Source organism: Neopsephotus bourkii, unplaced genomic scaffold (assembly GCF_033783945.1).
Source record: "Neopsephotus bourkii isolate Nb327-2 ecotype Australia unplaced genomic scaffold, CSIRO-AGI_Nbou_v1 NB_1542, whole genome shotgun sequence".
NCBI lineage: Eukaryota > Metazoa > Chordata > Aves > Psittaciformes > Psittacidae > Neopsephotus > Neopsephotus bourkii.
Window position 1 is genome coordinate 7,480,627 of NW_026902018.1, and position 18,857 is coordinate 7,499,483.

The following is an 18,857-nucleotide window of genomic DNA, read 5'->3' on the forward strand; positions in this document are numbered from 1 at the left end:
CGTTCCCGGCCCGGTTCCCGGCGGCTCGGCCTGGTGCGAGGTGGCGCAGGCCGGCAGTGCTCTGGCGGGGCGGTAGGGGACGTTGCGGCTCCGGCACCGGTGGTCCTCTGCCGCAGTGACGGTTGTTACACGTTCTCTTTGAAACCGACATGTCTCGAGAGAGCGGGAGCGAAGCGCAGCCGCCGCAGGGCGCCCCGCAGTCCCAGAGCGGTGCCAGCTCCTCCTCCGGGGCGTCCCAGGGCACCAGCCAGTCTTCCTCCAGCTCGGGGACACTCAGTTCTTTGGACACTGTTCCTACCCAGGAGCTTCCGTCCATCCCTGAAGACCAGGAATCTGAAGAGCTTATTCCTCAGCCGTGGGGTCGGCTCTTTGCACTGGGGAAAGGTTTCAGCAACTGGGGTATGTTGGCTCTGTTACAAGCCCCTGGGCTCATTTGTGCCACCTCAGAAAAGCTTTGGGCGGTTTGGTAGAGAGCAGAGGCTTCATTTACAAATGAGGTACAAGCAAAGTTAAGTACGAGCTTACAGCTTATGCAGTGATGCTGTGTTCTGTACTAGTCTATACCAAGTACCACATATATGGCTTCCATGGGCTTAGAGGAGTTACGGGGCATTAATGTTCTTTGGTACTTGCTTCATTTTTCATTTCATAGTTGTGTTGATATATCATGTGAGTAGGTATTGCTGAGGGTGAACTGGAAGCTCTGCTCCGGCTAAAGAGGGTAAAATCAGTATAATATTGTGCAAGGTGTTGATAGTACAAGGTGCTCTGTCTGAATTAAGACAAATACCCTTGATTGTGTGGGAAGGATCTTGCCTTTGTTACCCTGCTCACTGTATTGTGGCATCGTTCTGTACTGCCACAGTTAATAACTCCCTGCAGTTTTGTTTTCTCTCTGCTTTACTTCTCCCTCCTCTACAGACTGCGTGAGTGATGAATACTGGTTTGGAAGAGACAAAAGCTGTGACTATAGTTTTTCTAAGCTAGGACTGTCTGAGACTGGCTTCTACCAGAACTATAGCAAGAAGCACTTCCGAATTTTCAGGGTAGGTGGTAAAAAGGTCAACTGTGCCTCTCTATCCTGGCATAATTGAAAAGATTGCCTTTGGTGTGTATGCAGCGTTGACTCCTTTAACAAGGCTTTTGGCAATGCTCCTTTCTGAAATAACCTCAGTAGTCTGATTTCCTGAGCCAACAATAGTAATTTTCTATAGTCTTTCATGTCTTCACAGTAAAAGCCATTGTTCCCCAGTTATCTTTCCTTTTTTTTTTTCTCTTTGAGGAAATGGGTCCAAGAAGTTCCTATGTTGCCTACATTGAAGACCACAGTGCAAATGGAACCTTTGTTAACAGAGAGCTCATTGGAAAAGGGAAGAGGCTTCCCCTGACTCACAATGCTGAGATTGCACTGTCTGTACAGACTAATAAGGGTAAAATGTCCTATAACTAAGTAGGTTCTTCGTGTGGTGACACAACGGTTGTTTCTGCAGTGGTTTGAATATGTTTCTTGCAAGCTGAGCTGCTTCATGAGTGCTGTTAAAATACAGCCATTAGGGTTGCATCAGTTGCTGTTTTAGTACTCACATAGAAATTACCCATATCCACTTCCAGGAAAGAAGAAAATTTAAAAGAAGCTGCATCAGGGACCACTGTACCATAGTATAAACTTTCATAGTTGTTTTCCTATCTTTGAAGCACTTCTGTGCATCAGTAGCTCTGTATGTCCTGGAGGGAACAGGGAATGGGCTGTTCAAGGGAAGCTGAAAACACTCCAGATGCTGCATAATAATTAAAATGCTCTCACAAAAATTAGCAGGGTTGGGGCTTTGTTTCTTTGTCTTTGCTTTTGCACCAAGGTGCCACCTTCCTGATTGTCACTTCTCTTTACTACCTGCTGTGACATCAAAATTCTTGCATCTTTCGTCCTTAAACGTAGTGTTCCTTAAGCACTGTTGTGAAGGTGATACCAAAATGTCGGTGTTCAGTGCTGAAACCACCTTGCTAACTCACAGCTGATGTCATCCAGAGCAGCAGTTAGCTTTTAAATTATATGTATGTTTTTGTTCTAGCAGCCAGCTCTTTCTTAATTATGTTGTTGACTATAAAAGCTCAGGAAACATAGTTGCTTGTTATATAAAGTTTTAAAGTTAATAACGGGAACACCATTTCCGCTTGTTTTCCTAGTGTTTGTATTTTCTGATCCTATGGTGGATGATCAGTTGGTGTTTCCTCGAGAATTCAGAGAGAAATATATCATGTCCAAGACTTTGGGAAGGTAAGTTTCCTGCTTTCTGAAGTTTTAAGTGTTCATTTTGTTACTGGGTTTAGCACCTTGGTCTGGGATTATCAGTGTTCATTGAGCTGCTGCAAAAAAAACAGTAAGTAAAACCAGAATGTGACCACCTGAATAAACCTGTTATTTAACAGCTACAGCAGGATTTTAGCTTTATTCCCATCATTGGCTTGGGTTTGTAACTTCCCGTTAACTGTGAAACTGTTTGTGGGGTTTTTTTCTCTAAAAGAGAATAAAGTCTGTAGATTCTTAACAAGTTTTACCTTTACCTTGTAGATTGATTTAGTTATTGGAAGTAAAAGGAAGAGGTTTATGTTAGAATACACACTGTTGAGGCCTTCAGACAAAATGGGAAAGAAGCGTTCTCAGGAAAGAGGGGAAAGGCTGTCTTGAGCAGAGGCTGTTCTTTTACCTTTTGGAAAAAGATGGTCAATGAAGAATTTGGAGAATGGTTAAGTGGAAACAAATCTGAGTGCAAAATACAAGGATTTTTTTCTGTAATATAGTTGCTACTTAGAATAAGCATTGTCATACCTATTCAGATTTGTGCAGTCCGGTACTAAGAGAACTCTTCATGAGGTTCTCTTCTCTTAAATGCATTTGTGTGATTTGCTGACAGAGCCTGTCCTTGATATTCACTGGTACCATTTGTACAAACAGATTAGTTGCTCTACAGACTTACTGATACATTTTTGAGTGGGTGGCTCTTGACATCACTTGCTGTTTAAACAGGCTTCCAAACTATTGAATGTGTTCTGAGAAAGTTTTGACAACATGCCATATTGAGAAAGTTAGATAGCAGCAGCCTCCAGTTGTGTGTAATCTGATGCTTTCATTCCATTTGTCTGTACTGGTTATGCAGATTCCTGTAAACAACTTGCAAGTGTTAACCTCGCTGTGCTTTTGTTAGTGGCGCCTGTGGAGAAGTCAAACTGGCATTTGAGAAGAGCACCTGTAACAAAGTCGCGGTGAAGATCATCAATAAACGGAAGTTTCTTGCGAGTGGGATTGAAGCAGTAAGTGGTTTTGTTTGGTTTTCTGTCTGTTGCCCGTCTTGCAGTGCTCCTGGAATATCTGGCAACCTTGCTGCCTCCCCAGCTCTCTTAAACTAAAGACCAGTTTCTTTCTGGATGTAATTTCAAGGTATAATTCTGTAGAAAGTGCTTGCTTTTAGTCCTTGACCCCGTTTCATCATGTTCATAGTTTGGGACTGTTTGTTCATGTGGTATACACAAAGGGTGGTGGGGAGTACCGTGGGGTTTATCTCCTACAAGGCAGAAGATAGGTACATCATAAACAGCAAAGTCTGACCAGAAATCTACAAGCTGCTAATTTTGCTGTATTCTCCATCATAATACTTCTTAAAAAGCCTTTTTGGAAGGGCTTTCCATGTGTCTTGTAGCAGAAGCCTGAATTTGTGGGCGAAAAACATGCCAAGTGGCTTTACTCCAGTGTGCGAGAGAGAGATCCAAGGAACTTTGTATCTATTACTCAAATTTTATGTAAGTTTATAGGATAAACTTTGAAGAAAAATAGTTAGAGGCAAAAGTGCATGGAAGGAGGAGTTGGGCAACTTGTGCTGCTGTGGATTTACTGAAGTTAGTTCAGTTTCTCTGATGGGAAAATGTCCTTCAGAGCATAGATACAATACACAGAATCTGTTCAAACTGACAAGTAGGAAACTACTACTTGTGTTGGAAAATATGTTTGCGAAGACAAAAATTCTGAGGTGGAAAGAGAGGCAGCTGAGGAAGGGGTGCCAGGAGGCTTCAATGGAGCACAGTTAGTCACTAGTGGCAGGTTTGAGAATTTGTCTTGAGATCAGTCTTCCATCCTATTACATTTACACATCATGGCACAGAAAATGGGAAAACACAAATTCAACCGTTTGGCACTGGCCCGAAGTCTCTGTTGACAGGCAGGAAGATTGCAGTACTGACACTTTTGTATGCTGGAGAAATAAGTTAGATAACGTTTAATAGTGCAAGGTTGTATACTTGAAAATCAGTGACAGCTTCTACCGTACTCTATGCTTTTCTAGTTCAGAGGAGAAGGTACAATTATTTGCAGATGAATATGTGACATTAATGTGATTGAAAATTGCAAAATGCAACTTTGAAACATTTGTAATAAAGATTAAGAAATGCTATTGTACAAAACAGATAGGACTGCATTGGAATGTTGTATATGGATTTGATTGTATGTGGTCAGAGATGATTTGGAGTGTAAGAACAAAAATAAATGCTGGGCTGATTTAATGAGTTTAGCTTAAGGCACAGCTAAAAGAATCTGTTTATGTTATCTTGCTATGAGGGCTCGGAGAAAGTAGCATTTAATTTCAAGGTTAGTCCATATGGAAAGCAGCTTGGAGGGAGGAAAGGTGTTTAGAGGACAACACTGGTACATACTCACCAAGATTTTTTTAGTGTAGTTTGGAAATTAGGTGAGGATTTCTAACCTGCAATGAAACAATATGTCTGGAGCAATATCTTTCTACAGACAGTAAAAGCAGACTGTTCGTTTTGTTCACTGAAGGCACCTGATGGGTTTATGGAAAAAGGCTGTATGTTATGGTCACTTAGAGAAGCAAGGGACATGAAACAATGTTTTTTCTCTTTTTTTCTCTTTTATTTCTGATGTGTCTTATTCCAGAACAGCACTTTCACCTGTATGATATTTGATTCTTTTAATAGAATCCAGCTTTTAATATCAATACAGAAATTGAAATTTTGAAGAAAATTGATCATGTGAGTATTACTGTACATTTTTACTCCTTTTTGCTGCCTACTCTGCTTCTGTAGTTCACTGACCTTAGTGTAGTAACTAAAGATCCATTTTATCTGTCTAGAAAATATTTGAGAGGATGTGTATAACTTCTGTTATAAATAAGTCCATTGAACGCTTTAATTAGCTGCAGATGTGAGGGTTTTAACCTTTGAATAACTAAAATGTAAATTTGAGAAGAAATTTCACTGTTTCAAACTGAACCACTGTTGTAGAAATCTGTCCTTGATGCCTGGTTTTGGAAATACTGCCAGATAACTACACAGAAAGATTAGATTCCACTGGGAGTTTTTTTAACTTGTATTTCCTCTTCCTTCTGCATCCTCCCCTGGCCCGCAAAAGGCATTTATTTTACTTTTGATAGGTAGAAAGTTTCCATAGCTTAATGAGCTTCCCCTTGCTTCCAATGTGCTATTGCATGTAAAAAAATACTGAGGATATGGTGACTCACAACTGGAAAAAATGTTATTTGTTGAGCTGTAGTCACTGCAAGAGCTGGATGGTTTTGTGTGTGGAGGCATGGGGGGAAGACAACAGACTTGAATACTAAGCGTTTGCCAAAGCCTCTGGCACAACTCAATTGTATTAAGTGTTAGTTTAACAGGCCTGGTTGAAATCAGACTGAAATAGGAGCTTTAGGATGATAAGCTCTTGATAATGTTAATTTTTACAAATGATTCTACTTTTTTGTGTGTGTCCATTTGTGTTCCCTTTTTTATTAGCCTTGCTTAATCAAGATCAAAAACTTCTTTGAAGCAGAGGATTACTACATTGTGTTGGAACTGTAAGTAACTTGTTTGAAAGTAAATGCATAAAACATGGTGTTTTTCATAGCCACACAGAAGAGAAATCATTCTGAACTCTGGGGCTTGGTTTGGGTTTTATTTCTGTTTTCCAAAACCTCTATACAATCAGGGACTTGAGTGACTGGGGAGTGATCCTGCTCTGCTGGGCAGGCACTCAGTGCCTGGGTAGGTGCCTACTTTGCTGCTCTTGTGGATTGCTGCTACTTTTTTTGATTTTGAGCTTGTAAGAAGAGGCTGATCAAACCCATGTAACAATTCCCAATGAAGACTTAGGAGATCAGGCCTAATTCAGTAGTGCACGTGCTGTGTTTAGGATGTTGCTTACTCCTTTACAGAAGTGTATGCTTCCTCTGTAGCTAAAGTAGCCAAATGTTTTAGTCTCAGTCTTGTCCAGTGAGATGAATTTTTTGGACATAATACATCGACTTGTTGCCTGCATTTGTTTTAGGATGGAAGGAGGAGAATTGTATGACAGACTGTCAAGGCCAGTCAAGATGAAAGAAGCTACCTGCAAGTTGTATTTTTATCAAATGCTGCTGGCTGTAAAGGTACGTAATTATAAACTCTACCAAGAGAAATATGGTTATGCATATGATTGTCAGGTGAATTTTTCTGTCATTTGTCACTTCTGAAACCTGTGCAAGCAATCAGCACAATGTTCTTGACAAGTTGGTTTAAGAAGATTCTTTACCTCATTGCAGCCAAAGAACATTAAAACGCTCTTACTTATTAATAACAGGACTAAAATAATAATCCAGGCTGTGCTCACTGATGGCAAGATAACCATGTGTGATTTCTAGTAGTGTGTGGGCAAAGAGCCATCTGTATAGTAGTCTTCAAAGAATGTCGTGATCAGATGCTTCACTGTGCACTCCTGAGTAAATGTTTCAGTTCAGCAGACAGAAGATTAAGACTACTTTAGTAGATTGCAAATATTGGGCCCTTAGATAAATACATGAAATGCTAAGTATATTTTGTTAGTAACTTCTGCAACATTGTTTTCTACGTTAGACTTAATTGTCTGAACTTGAATATGCTTTCAGATCAATTCTTTCCCTTTTTCATTTTGACTCAGTTTTATTACCTTGCAACTGCAGAGAGAGAGCAATGAAAAATCAGAAAGTTTACACTTGAAAATGTCAATAGTCTATTTTTCTTTTATCTGCATCTATCTAGTATCTTCATGACAATGGAATTATACACCGAGATCTAAAGCCTGAGAATGTGCTGCTTTCATCCTCTGAAGAGACGTGTCTGATAAAGGTAAGGAAACTTACATTCTTGTTCATTTAGAAATTTGGGAGTGTTCCTTCCCAGTCTTCTAAATATTTAGCTAAGCATAGCAAAAAAATATTATGCAATTAGTCATACAAACTGTGAAACATTGAGGGGGTTTTTCATAATTTTAATTTTACTTCTGCGGTTATTTCAATGCCTACACATACCTGACCAACTGAGAAATGTGCTTTTTTAGCACTAAATTGAGCACATAACTTCAAATGGAGTTTTGAGGGGGTAGAGCTGGTTTTTTTTCATGGTAAACTGCTTATTTTTTCAAGTAATCTCTTCTAATAATCTATAGCTCCTTTATTCGTGTTGTCCATTTACATCCAAACCTGAGAGTACTTTTTTGCTAGTGTAAAGTGTGATCCTCTGTTGTACTTCTCCCTATTCCCCCTTCCCCGTTCTCTGTTTTGTTTACTGAATATTTAATAAAGTTTGGGGTCAGTTTTGTTCATAGTCATGTACTGGAACTGACTTGGAAGGAAGAAACTCAGTGTTACCTCCTGATGCATGTTGACAGTATGATATGCTCTAGTACAGTCAATCCTAATGTGTAATGTGGTGTTACCATTTTTAAATGCAAGATTACAGATTTTGGACAATCCAAGATTCTTGGAGAAACTTCTCTTATGAAAACTTTATGTGGTACTCCCACGTATCTTGCTCCTGAGGTTCTAAATTCACTTGGGACTGCTGGATACAGCCGAGCTGTGGACTGCTGGAGTTTAGGAGTTATTCTTTTTGTATGGTAAGATATTGTGTAGATGCTACCTTCATTGGGCAGTCATTGATATGGCTCAAGACTTGGCAACTTCAGTATTTCTATTAGGAAGTGAAAATGTGTTTAAAACTATTTACGCGTAAAAAAAATGCTATGTTAGCAGATGCTTTAAAATGTGTAATTTTAGCGTTTCAGTTGGTATGACAAAACCTGTGTTATTTAACTTCTTTCCTTTTCTATAGCTTGTGTGGCTACCCACCGTTCAATGAGCAGAATACTCAACTGTCTCTAAGAGATCAAATCACTCGTGGAGAATACACATTCATTTCAAAAGAATGGAAGCATGTGTCACACCTGGGTATGACTCCCTTGCTGTAGGCAGCAGAGTATCTAGCTCTTTTCTTGTAGTTTTTGTTTTCCTTTAACTTCCTTTCTCTATGTTTTATGACATGTTGCATATTGATATATTTAGGTTTTAAAGTAGTCTCTTAAAATGTTTTGGGTATTTTTTTAAGTTCAAAGTAGAAGCATTGGAAAGAGCAGGCACATTTTCATTGAAGAGATTTCTTAGTAATATTTCGCTTTATTAACTGCAGAAGTATTGAGTTTGTAGACACTTATGTCTGCTTTTCCTCTTTTTGCTTTTTCTTCTGAATTTTATCAGGCTGGTCTGAAAACTTTGCCTTACTCAAAGATTCTTCAGGTGTTCGACTAAAAATGACATGAATTCAAGGAATATGTGTTGGAATTCCAAGATAGAAGTATTAAGATATAGTGGTGCTAGTCTTCAGTGGTGCTTAAAATATCAGCTATGTTTGTGAAATCAACTATTGGGCGACTCTAAGCTAAATAGTCTGCAGAACTATTTGTGTTTTTGTATAGCAAACCAAAATGGGAGTTACTGTCTGCATGCTGTTTTTGAGGACATTTTATATGCACAAAATAATTGTATTTGCCTTGGATCATAGAATCATAGAATAGTTAGGGTTGGAAAGGACCTTAAGATCATCAAGTTCCAACCCCCCTGCCATGGGCACGGACACCTTGCTCTAAACCATATACTTCTTTGTATGTGCAGAGGAGTCTCCAATAAATCATGTGATCATTCTTTTTCTAATAAGCTTACCAAATATAACTTCCTGAATGATTTAAAGCTTATTCAATAATAAGTCAGACATATATGAGAATGGAAATTATGTTATGGTCATACATAGTCCTAATGGTATGTACAACAGAATAATCAGATACAAGGAAAAGTTAAGTATTGCCAAAATTCCTATATGGAAGATTTGGAGTCATAAAATACAACATAAGTGCCATATTTTTCATAGTCCCTATTAAGCAGGTTCATAAGAAAACAGTGATTATGTGACAGTGTTGAGTACATGCATATGTCTTGTCTCTTCCATCTTCCCAGACAGATAATCTTCTTTCCAAGACACCATAAACCAGAAAACTAAACTGAGCTGTCTTTGCTTGTCCACAGTAATACTGACACTTTTAGGAAAGTGCTGAACTTCCTTTGCATGCTCAGAGCGTAGATTGTGGACATGCTCAGTATATCTGCTGGTAATTTTGGTGTACTGAAAAGTGTTGAATCACATGCATGTGGAGGAAGAATGGTTGCAACTGGCGGCCCTCCCTGTGCATAGAAAAAATAAGGGATCTGCCCAGACAGTATTTTTGGGCATTGTTCTGAAGTGTTAGAAGACACTTGTTGCACACAGCTTTGATGTATGCCTATTGTAGAACTCATTTTCAGGTAATGAATTTATTGATCATATGTCAACTAACTCTTTTTATTACCTTAGCTCTGGATCTTGTGAAGAAGCTGTTAGTAGTGGATCCAAGCAAGCGTCTTACAACTGAGGAAGCCTTAGAGCATCCTTGGCTTCAGGTAGGAACTGAGTCTTAACTGAAGTACTGCAAAGCTGGGTTGTTCTGCGGGTGACTTCTCCATGTAAATGCAAAGGCAGTTCAGTAGCCTGAGTGCTGCAAGTTTTTGTTGATACAGTATAATTTGCTTCTGCGAGGAAGCAGAGGAACACTGACTACTGTGACCACCAGTGATGTGTTGCCTGGTCCTGCTTCTGTGGAGGATACCATAAAAGGGATACATTGGTGGGCCATAAGAGCTTCAATTTTTTAGCTCCATGGGAATGACAACTCTTACTGTAAGTCAGAGCTTAAGTCCATAGGTTGTCTCTGGCAGTAGCCAGCAGAAGAGCAATGGTCATTTGGTGCTTCTCATAGGCATGCACTGCTTCCTGCTAGCTGGCTGAAGAGTTCTGCTGCTGCTGTAAGACCAGAGATCCTGCTGCCTACTTATGGAGAGGGAAGAGAGAAAGAAAAGGCTGTATATTTAGGAATTATTTGTTCATTTTACTGGTGGTGTCATGACATGTAGGAAGAGAAGTCATCAGACCCCACCCTGTAGGATGACATTAGCCTGGATACTGTAGCTACCATCTTCCTGTTGGGTAGCTCTAAAGCAGACAAAGTGTCTTGAACAGACTGCTTCTATCTCTTTCTATTGGAAGCAAGATGATTTTGCAGTACCTTGATGCGTGTCAAAGCCTTTGTGGGACGCAGCCTTCTCCTTCTTGCAGCGTACAGAATTGCTTCTTTGCTCTCCCAACAAGCAAATGCTGTCTCTGCAGCACACAGATTTTCTTCTTTTTCCTGTTCTCCTTGTCTTTTCCTCTTGCAACGACAACTAGCCCCCCTGTTGTTTTTCACTCTGTTCATTTTCTTGGCTCCTGTCCCTAGCAAACCTTCAATAGCTGTTACCCCTTCTTATTGCTGCTTTTACAGCATGGTACGCTTTCTCAGTCCTTCACTTCCATGGTCCTTTTCAACTGTTGTTGCTGTGTCTGGTCTTGTAGCCTTGCCTGATGGTGTTCAGTGCCTTTTCCCACCCTAAGCATCTGCTTGATTTCCCTTTTGACTTCTTTGCCCTCCACCTTGCCATGAGCTCTCCATATGTAGGTTTTACCTTGCCACATCACAAACTCTTCTGCTAGAGAGAAAAAGGAATCAGTAAGTTCTTCCTCTCTTCTCCACAGTGGCCACACTATCTTTGGGTTTATGTCTGTTGCCTTTTCTCTTTATTAGCTGGATGATCCATTGTCTTTGTGGCTTAACTTGCAGCACTGCAGCTCATGTGACTTTATATGCCCTCTCTGCACAGGCTGAGGGCATTACTCAGCCCTGACCAGTTTGATTACCTCCTGATGCAGCCTGACACATGTGAGAATGTGTTACTGCTAAGTGTGTAGGGACCCTTGACAGCAGCTGTACAAAACTATAGGAGAGCCTTTTATTCTCTTGGTCTCGTGATTTTTATTACATTGTCATATAATAAAGGTGGCTAAAAGCAGTTTGGGTCCTTGCCAAGTGAGGTAATTCTCTCAGGCTATATCTGCAGATGGGATGTCCTATATCCCATGGCTGATGTATCTTCAGTAACTTGTATTCAAGGGAGAAAGACTCAGATTCTATAACTTGTCCATCTGTCCAGCTGGAAGAAGGTATTTCACAATTTGTATGGTCACTATTCTGTGATTATTCCACGGATGTTTGACTCTGGATCAAGTTTTATAGGCATTGTAGAGTACTGAGCAGTTCTGTCAAGCTAAACTAGGTCCTATTCCAGCCTATCATCTTTAGCTGAATAGTGTGTCAGGACTCCTGCAGTTCTGTCATCTCTGGCCTTTCCATCAAAACAGCTGTTTTTGTGGAAGATGAAACTGATTTTAATGTTAAGAGAATCAGACTTCAGTGGTTAAAGGTTAAACACCAGCAGTGAGGTCCTCATGGTCTCTGCTCAGGAATACTTGGAATAGGTAGTTTCCAGATATCTGTCTGGGTCAACACTGTAATGGTTGAGCACACACAGTTCAACAAGCTGCAAGTCTGTTGCTCTGTTTAATGCCAGCTTTTCTGCCCCACCAGCCAGTTGGTTTCTGCTGAAAGGTGTGCCAGGTCAACAGAGAGGTTGACAGGCCTCTGCTTTTGTTGAAGGAAACCTATTAAGCTGCTCCTTGCCATACTCTAGCCCTGTTTCAACAGCCTTTGTATGCCTTCATGGTCTGCTCGTCATTTAATGGAAAATCCTGGATCTCTGGATTTTTTAATAGAAAATAAAGCCCAGTCTGCATCTGTAGCTATTCTGTCCTTTCAAATGTTTAGTCCCTGCAGAGAGGCCTGCAGGAAAGGCATGAGTATTCTGCTGAATACCTTCTTTCAATACAACCAGCAGCTTCTGCATCCTTTCTGAGGCACCTCAGACTCTTTAACGTCTAGGGATTGAGATGTGTTTTTTAGAGACCACATCTGATTGTGGTTCTGATAGGATGGAACACCTCCCTTGAGCACTGTAACAGAGTCCTACTTTCTCAGTCTTGTTTGCGTAGGCAGGCAGTGCTGAATCCTGCAGTTTCTTTCTGGCAAGTGTCCAGTGCTGTTGTGTTCTTACCATGATGCGTATGAGTAAATCTTGCTGGTTTGGGAACACTCTGAGTAGGAGACAATCATTTCCTTGCCTTCTGTTGCAGTCCAGTTAGTTTTGTGAGAGGTTGTTTTTAGGTGGTCTGTTAATAACTTTGGCACTCCAGAGGTGACCAGTGGCCTATGAGTTTTTCTGGATATTTTTAGTTGAGGAGGCTGAAGAAAGTCACCCAGTTTACCTCTGAGCCACACAACAGGTTCTATTTAATCACACTAAGCATAATGCTATTCATATTCCCCTGCTGGGAACAGTGTCCTGTTTCAGATGCTTAGTAAAGAGCATAAGAAGCAGGGTGGAAACAAAGGAGTATCACGCAGTGCTCAACAACTAGCAGCTTCCTGTGACAGAAAATGCATTTGGATGACTGTTTTGAAGCCATTAATCATACTGTTGGGCATCAGAAAACTCTTGCTGGCTTTTACTGTTGTATTTTTGTGTGTAACTTCTACAGTGAGTTAATCAGATGTAGATTTGTACATTTAGATTATAATTCTGAGCAGGAATTGTTATTGATAAACTATGCAACACCGAGTTTTAAGAATTGCTGGCATGCTTAATGGGAGGGGAAATATATGACAGCAATTTAGACCAGCTAAGAATTTGAGACATTTCAGTATGTAGACTCAAATTGTTAGCATCTTGAGTCTATATTCCCTTTAGGGACACCTCTTATGTTTAATTTTGAAGACAGGACAAAAAGTTTCAGGAAACATCATACCAGCAAATCCAAATGTCATCTAGCGTTCAGATGCCATTCTTTAATCTGTTTCCCTTCATGGGCTGTTACTAAGAGTATCAGTTGTTTATACGTGATGTTCACTGCCTGCTTGGAAGGCCAATATCCAATATGTTCAGTTCTAGATATCATACACGTTGAATACTACAACCCAAAGAACAACTTGAGTCCTGTTACTGTGAGTAGTGAAAAGGAGTTACTGGCTCCCCACTCCCTCTTGTGTTGTCTGTAAGTATTGTCTTTAAAAGTTAGTATGGAAAAACCACAACAGAGCATGAGATGCCATGCTAATACCTGTTAGCCCTCTCTAACGAATTGGGGTCCACTAGAGAATTTTTCAGATACTAAAAGCAAGCATGTGCTCCAAACAGAACAATTTCTACAGCTTTATTTAAACCAATAGAGCTTTCAAATTAGTGTTTTAAATACCTGTGCTGCTTACTCCATTCTTTGCTTAAATCTAAAACTTTAAAACTTAGTGGGCTGCTTAAACTTAAGTACAGTGGAGTTGTCTTACCTGTATTTACCAGGTCCTAAGAAAACATTTTTCAAAGGCATATAAACAATTAATTCCTATTTCTTCCTCTGAAAACTTCACTGGGATTAGAATGGGACAAAATCAGTTTGGTTGCATGCTGAAGAAAAACTCAGGTGTTTATTACATAAATGGAAAAATATTTATCTTGCCCATCAACTCAAATGTGCCCACAGTCAAAACACGCAACACTGGGAAAGAAAGTCAATTCCCAATTCTATATAAAATAAACTGGATGTTCACATCAAAGCCTTTTTGTAGCACTTCAGAACATAGTTAAACCAAAAAAAGGAGATACTGCAATATTCCACAGCTTTGAAAAAGAGCCCCCTCCTCTGCTTTCACCCCCAAGAAACAGTTGAAACATTTTAAATCCTTCAGAGCTCAATAATCCTTATTTCTAATAGTCTCTAACAGTGACTTCCTGTTAATTCATTTTGAGTTTCCCAATCTGTGCTGTGATAATAGAACCAAATTACACAACCTCTTAGCTTCAGTCTGTTGTTTAGAATAAATGTCTGGGTTTTGGTTCTATATCAGTTGTTCGGTTGGTGAACACACTGCCACAGCTCAGCCAAAGGAAATGATCTCTATGAAATCACTATGAGCAGCATACCTCATTTAGTCGTGGGAAAGGTTTAAAGACCTGATTTCAGATTTGGAAGTCTGATTTAGGGTTTACAGGCAATCCATAGCAACCCATTCTGATAAAATGCCTGCAGAAGAAATTGCTGAAACTGGAGAATGAGATTTCTTTGTAAAACAGGGAGTATACTATGTCAACTAGCCGACTTGTGGGACTGATGTCCTGTTCTCCGAGGTTGCCCAGCATATACCAAGAGCTCCCAGTCACTGGCAACTGAGCCACAATGAGATTACATGCTAGCTTTTGTTCTTAAAACATGCCTTTCTGCTAAGCTAGCTTCTCTTAACAAAGGATCCCCGCTGCCCTTGCCCCTGTGCTTTCCTTTCCTCCTCTTAATGCTCCTGTAGCCAGGCCTGGTTATGCACAGTTGAGACTTAAAAGCTCACTTCTTTCTCAGTGCGTCTCTCCCAGACACTTTCCCTCCACTGATGGCAGCTTCTGTCTTATCACTTTGGGTACGCAGAGAATGAACTGAAGTATCCAGTGAACTTGAGTAGAGATATGAATGCTCTATGAGTAATACAATATTTGTTGATAATAATTTGGGTTTTCAATAGGGAAACTTCAGTGAAATGCTTTCCAGATGTTTCCATTTACAACCTTTAATGTGTTCTATGGACTTGCATTATGGATAATTTAAAGATACCATTTTGTTTGGAAGTTTGCCGTGTGGGTGGGGTTTTTTGTTTTTATTTTAGGGTATGGGTGTTCTAGCTGGTTCTTCTCTACCTACTGTGTGCAACAGGTTTGCTTTGCAGGGGCAGTAATGAAAACTACCCAGATTTGGGATACTGATGAAGCTCAGCTAGCAGAAATGAAAATATGCTAGTAGAAAGGGAAGTCATTATGAGAACAAATTGTAAGGCAATAAGGAAAATATTTGTTTTTCAAGAGCAATTAACTCTGGTGAGAGCAGGCCCCAAGTCCATATGAGGCCTCTTCTGCTAAGGCTGCCTAATGAATTACCTGCAGAAACTCCTAGCCTGTATGTTCTGTTCTTTCAGTGCTGTTACACTTTGTTGAATGATAGTGCAAGTTCAAATTTAGCTTGACTAGTATTATCTAAGTAGTTACTAAGGAAAACTGTGTATTTGGAGAATGAAATTGAACGATTTTTCCTTACCAGCACTGCACATAAACCACCTGCTCAAAATTCTACTGTGGGGCGTATCAGAATCATAGAGTCACAGAATGGTTTGGACTGGAAGGGACTTTTAAAGATCATCTGATACACCCCCCCTGCCACAGTCTTAAATATTTCCTATTCTACTTAAGAGTTACTGCTTTTCTTCTCACAGGATGAAGATATGAAGAGTACATTTCAACAGCTACTTGCTCAGACATGTGCCAGTACGAACCCACCGCAAACATCAAAGATGGTATGTGTAACAGATAATTTGAAGATTAATACTTGCTGCCTAGAGAAACCAGATTTCAAAGTATCAATAATAAGAAAATAAATTAATTTTGAGAACTTTGAGAAATGTGCATTTTGGGTGTATGTAGCAGTCTGCTGATTACCTTTGCTTTCTGCATTGAAGCAATGGACTTTTGTGCTTTGGCAGGGCACTTTGCTTAAATGCATAGAAACAGTCTCCAAGGCTTTAAAGATTATGCATACATTGAAAATTAAATTGTTGAACATCTATGTTTTGATGGGTTAGGGTCACGAGTGTTTGGTATTCAAGGGAAAATTCTCATGTTAGTGAAAGTTGAGACTGGTTATTGTGAACTTCATTACTGGATGCTAGTTAGGAGAATTTTAAATTAGCGATGAATAAAACTGGGTGGCAGTGTCTTATATGAGAAGGATCAAAACCAGTTAGATAGATACTGACAGAGAAATAGTTGTTGGTCATGTTGCTGTTTGGTAACAGAAAGGGGACTTCATCCAACATCTGCAATTTTGTAGCACAGAAAGCAGTCAGGCTGTCTTACCTTGCTTCATGTAGCCATCCTGCTGCATCTTTCTTTTAGCCAATCACCACAAGAAAGCGTCTCCATGAAAATGAGGAGGAATCTGGCTCTTCAAAGCGTGCTGTTCCTTCTACATCATTGCAGAAAATGAGGTGAAGAAAAAAAGAGAAAGTGACTTTTGTTACTTATAGCTTTTTTATGGAAAGCAGATTTTTTTACTCAAGAAAAATCTTAATAATGGAATAAATGTTAAAGATGCAATTGCTAAATAAAAATAACTTTGTAAGACTGAAGTGACTGCTGTGTATGCATCCATCTTTTGGTTAAAGACACTTACTGTAAATTGATTTGGAAAGACTAACGCTTGAAATAACCAACATCAAGTAGGAATTAAGGTAAGACATTCATGAGTTGGGTTTTCTTATATCTGTCTGTTGCAGAGATCTTTTGTGCTTTGAGACATTTGATGTTTAACATCCATGTTAATGATAAAATGACAATTCTTGTACATTAACCGGAGAAAAACATCCATGGGCATCTGGATTTAAAAAAATACCACACTGGTATGTGGTTTTGGTTCAAATCCACTCTGGATACCCAGGGGTGAAAAAACATCTGTCCTCCCAACAATCCCTTCTTGGTGTACCTACCTAGCCTATCAATTGGAACATCCTCCAAGAGTTCTGATACTCTCTATAGCCCACCTCAAGGAAAAGGGATATGTGGCTGCCATCTGCTAGTAAAAGCATCACAAAGGACTCAGTGTGTTTGGGCCAGGTTTCTGAGCTGCTGTATGGCAAAAGCCAGGACCTTATGATTTGGTTACCAGTTTAAAAAGACCTGCATCATTGCAGATGAGAAGGTAGTTCTCAAGCTGCTGCTTATCCTGCAAATTAACTGTACTTGGTCTCTAGATAGACTGTAACTTATTCCTCATTCCTCTCTCTTTTTTGCATCCTGCTGTTGGTGATGAATTTTGGGCTTTTTTGTTTTGCTTTGCTTAACTACTTTGCTTGGAGCCTTTCCCTAAGTCCTAAGACCTGCTTTCTAGTGAAACCTTAGCTTTGATGTCACTCATTTGAAGTCAAACCTTTGAGCCCATGCTGTGTGTTCATCATTTTACTTCAGAAAGCTCTCTTAAGTTTCATTTTTCCACAGAGTAAGTTTGGGAGGTGTTACTAAATTCTGCTGAGGTAAAGTCGCATCCAATTTTCACTTAGACAAGAAATTATTGTTTCTTTATTATCTGTTACTCACAGCATGAGTGTTTCCAGCATAACTTGCATGGTTTCAACGGGCATGGGTGGACAGCGTTTGCATGTCAGCTGTACGAGCGCAGTGGGACCACAAAGGATGCGCCCTGCGGTGCCGGTAAGAGCCAAGCCACGCGTGACCGAGCTCGGGGCGGGTGCAAGAGCCCCGCTTACCCTCGAGCAGCTGTTGCTAAGGCGGCTGCCGCCGTTGGGAGATGTCTTTGCACCCCGATGGCCGAGCACCGGTTCTGAGCTGTGTTCCGCCTGAGGACCGGCCTTTGGAGTTCTCACACTGAAGCGGGCGGTTCACACCTTTGGTGCTGTCCAGAGGGGCCGGACTCGCCCTCAGCCCCGCGCTGAGGGGCCTCGGCGGGCCCAGGCGCTGCAGGACGGCCTGAAACGGGCGGGAAGCTGGGCTCTGGCTACAGGACGTCCGGAGCGGGGCTGGCGCCGCCGGGGGGGTGCCAGGGGTCCGTCCAGGGCCCAGCCCCGAGGGCGGGGCTGGGGGCAGTGCGGTTTCCCCAGCTCCGGGCCCGGAACGTGGCGTCGCGGGCCGGGCGGCCGGGCCGGGATAGGTCAGGCGGTGGGGGGGCGGTGGCGGCCCCCTGAAGAGAGGGAGGCGGAGCCAGAGCGTGATGGAGCAACAGGCACCGCCGCCCGCCCCGCCGGGGGCCGTAGCGGGGGGCCGGGCTCGGCGGCGGCGGGAGAGGGACGCGGAGCCTCCTCGGGTGAGCTGACTCCAGACGGGCGGCGTGTGCTGTTAGCGGCGGCGGGAGCGGCCCCGCGGCCCGTCCCGCCGGCCGAGGAGGCGGGGAGGAGCTGCCGGGCCGGGCGTGATCGCAGCCCAGGGGCGCCGGAGGGAAGTTGCGGACGGGCCGCTGTCCTGGCCCGGAGCGGGAGCCGGCGGGGCGGGCGCAGGCCCTGCCGCCGGCGGCGGCGGGGTGAGGTGGGGGGCAGGCCGGCGGCGGGGCAGCTCCCCGGCCAGCCGCAGGCTTGCGGGGGAAGCGGCGAGTGCCCGGCGGGGCCGCCAGGCCTCGGGTGCAGCCGCCTGGCCGGGAGCTCGCCTCCCTTCGCCCTGGGCTTTCGACGGGCCGGGAGTCGCGCCGCCTTCCCGGTGTCCCCGTGGGCTCGGGTCCTCCGCCCAGCCCCAGGCTCGCGGGCGCAGCACAGCGCTGCCGGCGCGGGCCGGGCAGCGCGGAGCGGCCACCCGTGTGCGGGTGTTCCAGGTGCGAGTTTCCTCCTGCAGTTCGCTGCAGTGAGCACCTTCGTGCCAGAGCGCGGGTGTCTGCGTAAGGGTTCTGTTCTCTGGGCTCCCCGAGGGGCAAAACCACCCTAAGTTGTGTCCTTGGAACCTCGCAATTGCCTTGGTATG

At 42.2% G+C, this 18,857-nt stretch overlaps 3 protein-coding genes across 7 annotated transcripts in view; 2 read left to right on the plus strand and 1 right to left on the minus strand.

Annotated features, from left to right (window-relative positions):
• The window catches only part of CCDC117 (coiled-coil domain containing 117), a 292,218-nt gene that overhangs the window by 20,583 nt on the left and 252,778 nt on the right, over positions 1-18,857 (minus strand). The gene's annotated exons all lie outside the window — the stretch shown is intronic.
• On the plus strand, positions 98-16,525 carry CHEK2 (checkpoint kinase 2). Of its 3 annotated transcripts, XR_009728059.1 has the most exons (15): positions 98-399; positions 922-1,046; positions 1,283-1,430; positions 2,185-2,275; positions 3,204-3,309; positions 4,987-5,040; positions 5,800-5,861; positions 6,332-6,431; positions 7,060-7,146; positions 7,752-7,915; positions 8,131-8,246; positions 9,700-9,785; positions 13,254-13,362; positions 15,614-15,694; positions 16,293-16,340. XR_009728059.1 is itself a non-coding variant. In XM_061370901.1 (14 exons), the coding sequence occupies exons 1-14, from the start codon at positions 150-152 to the stop codon at positions 16,386-16,388; spliced, it is 1,566 nt and encodes a 521-aa protein (XP_061226885.1). In that variant the 5' UTR covers positions 98-149; the 3' UTR covers positions 16,389-16,525. The 3 variants fall into 3 exon arrangements, 2 of the variants coding, with proteins under 2 accessions (XP_061226885.1, XP_061226886.1); XM_061370901.1 differs by lacking the exon at positions 13,254-13,362 and having other exon boundaries at positions 16,293-16,525; XM_061370902.1 differs by lacking the exons at positions 13,254-13,362; positions 15,614-15,694; positions 16,293-16,340 and adding an exon at positions 13,059-13,247.
• TTC28 (tetratricopeptide repeat domain 28) overlaps positions 18,001-18,857 on the plus strand; it is a 120,447-nt gene continuing 119,590 nt past the window's right edge. For 2 of the 3 annotated variants that reach the window (XM_061370903.1, XM_061370904.1), the window contains exon 1: positions 18,001-18,213. In XM_061370903.1, the coding sequence (XP_061226887.1) occupies positions 18,121-18,213 (93 nt within the window). In that variant the 5' untranslated portion in view covers positions 18,001-18,120. The remainder of the gene's footprint in view (positions 18,214-18,857) is intronic. The other variant, XM_061370905.1, reaches the window with a different exon arrangement.

Excerpts from the sequence above, each read along its gene's own strand:
- CHEK2 (XM_061370901.1), top strand. The coding sequence starts at position 150 with ATGTCTCGAGAGAGCGGGAGCGAAGCGCAGCCGCCGCAGGGCGCCCCG. Across the intron at positions 5,041-5,799 it reads TTTTGAAGAAAATTGATCAT|CCTTGCTTAATCAAGATCAA; the intron begins GTGAGTATTACT and ends CTTTTTTATTAG. Across the intron at positions 6,432-7,059 it reads AAATGCTGCTGGCTGTAAAG|TATCTTCATGACAATGGAAT; the intron begins GTACGTAATTAT and ends GCATCTATCTAG.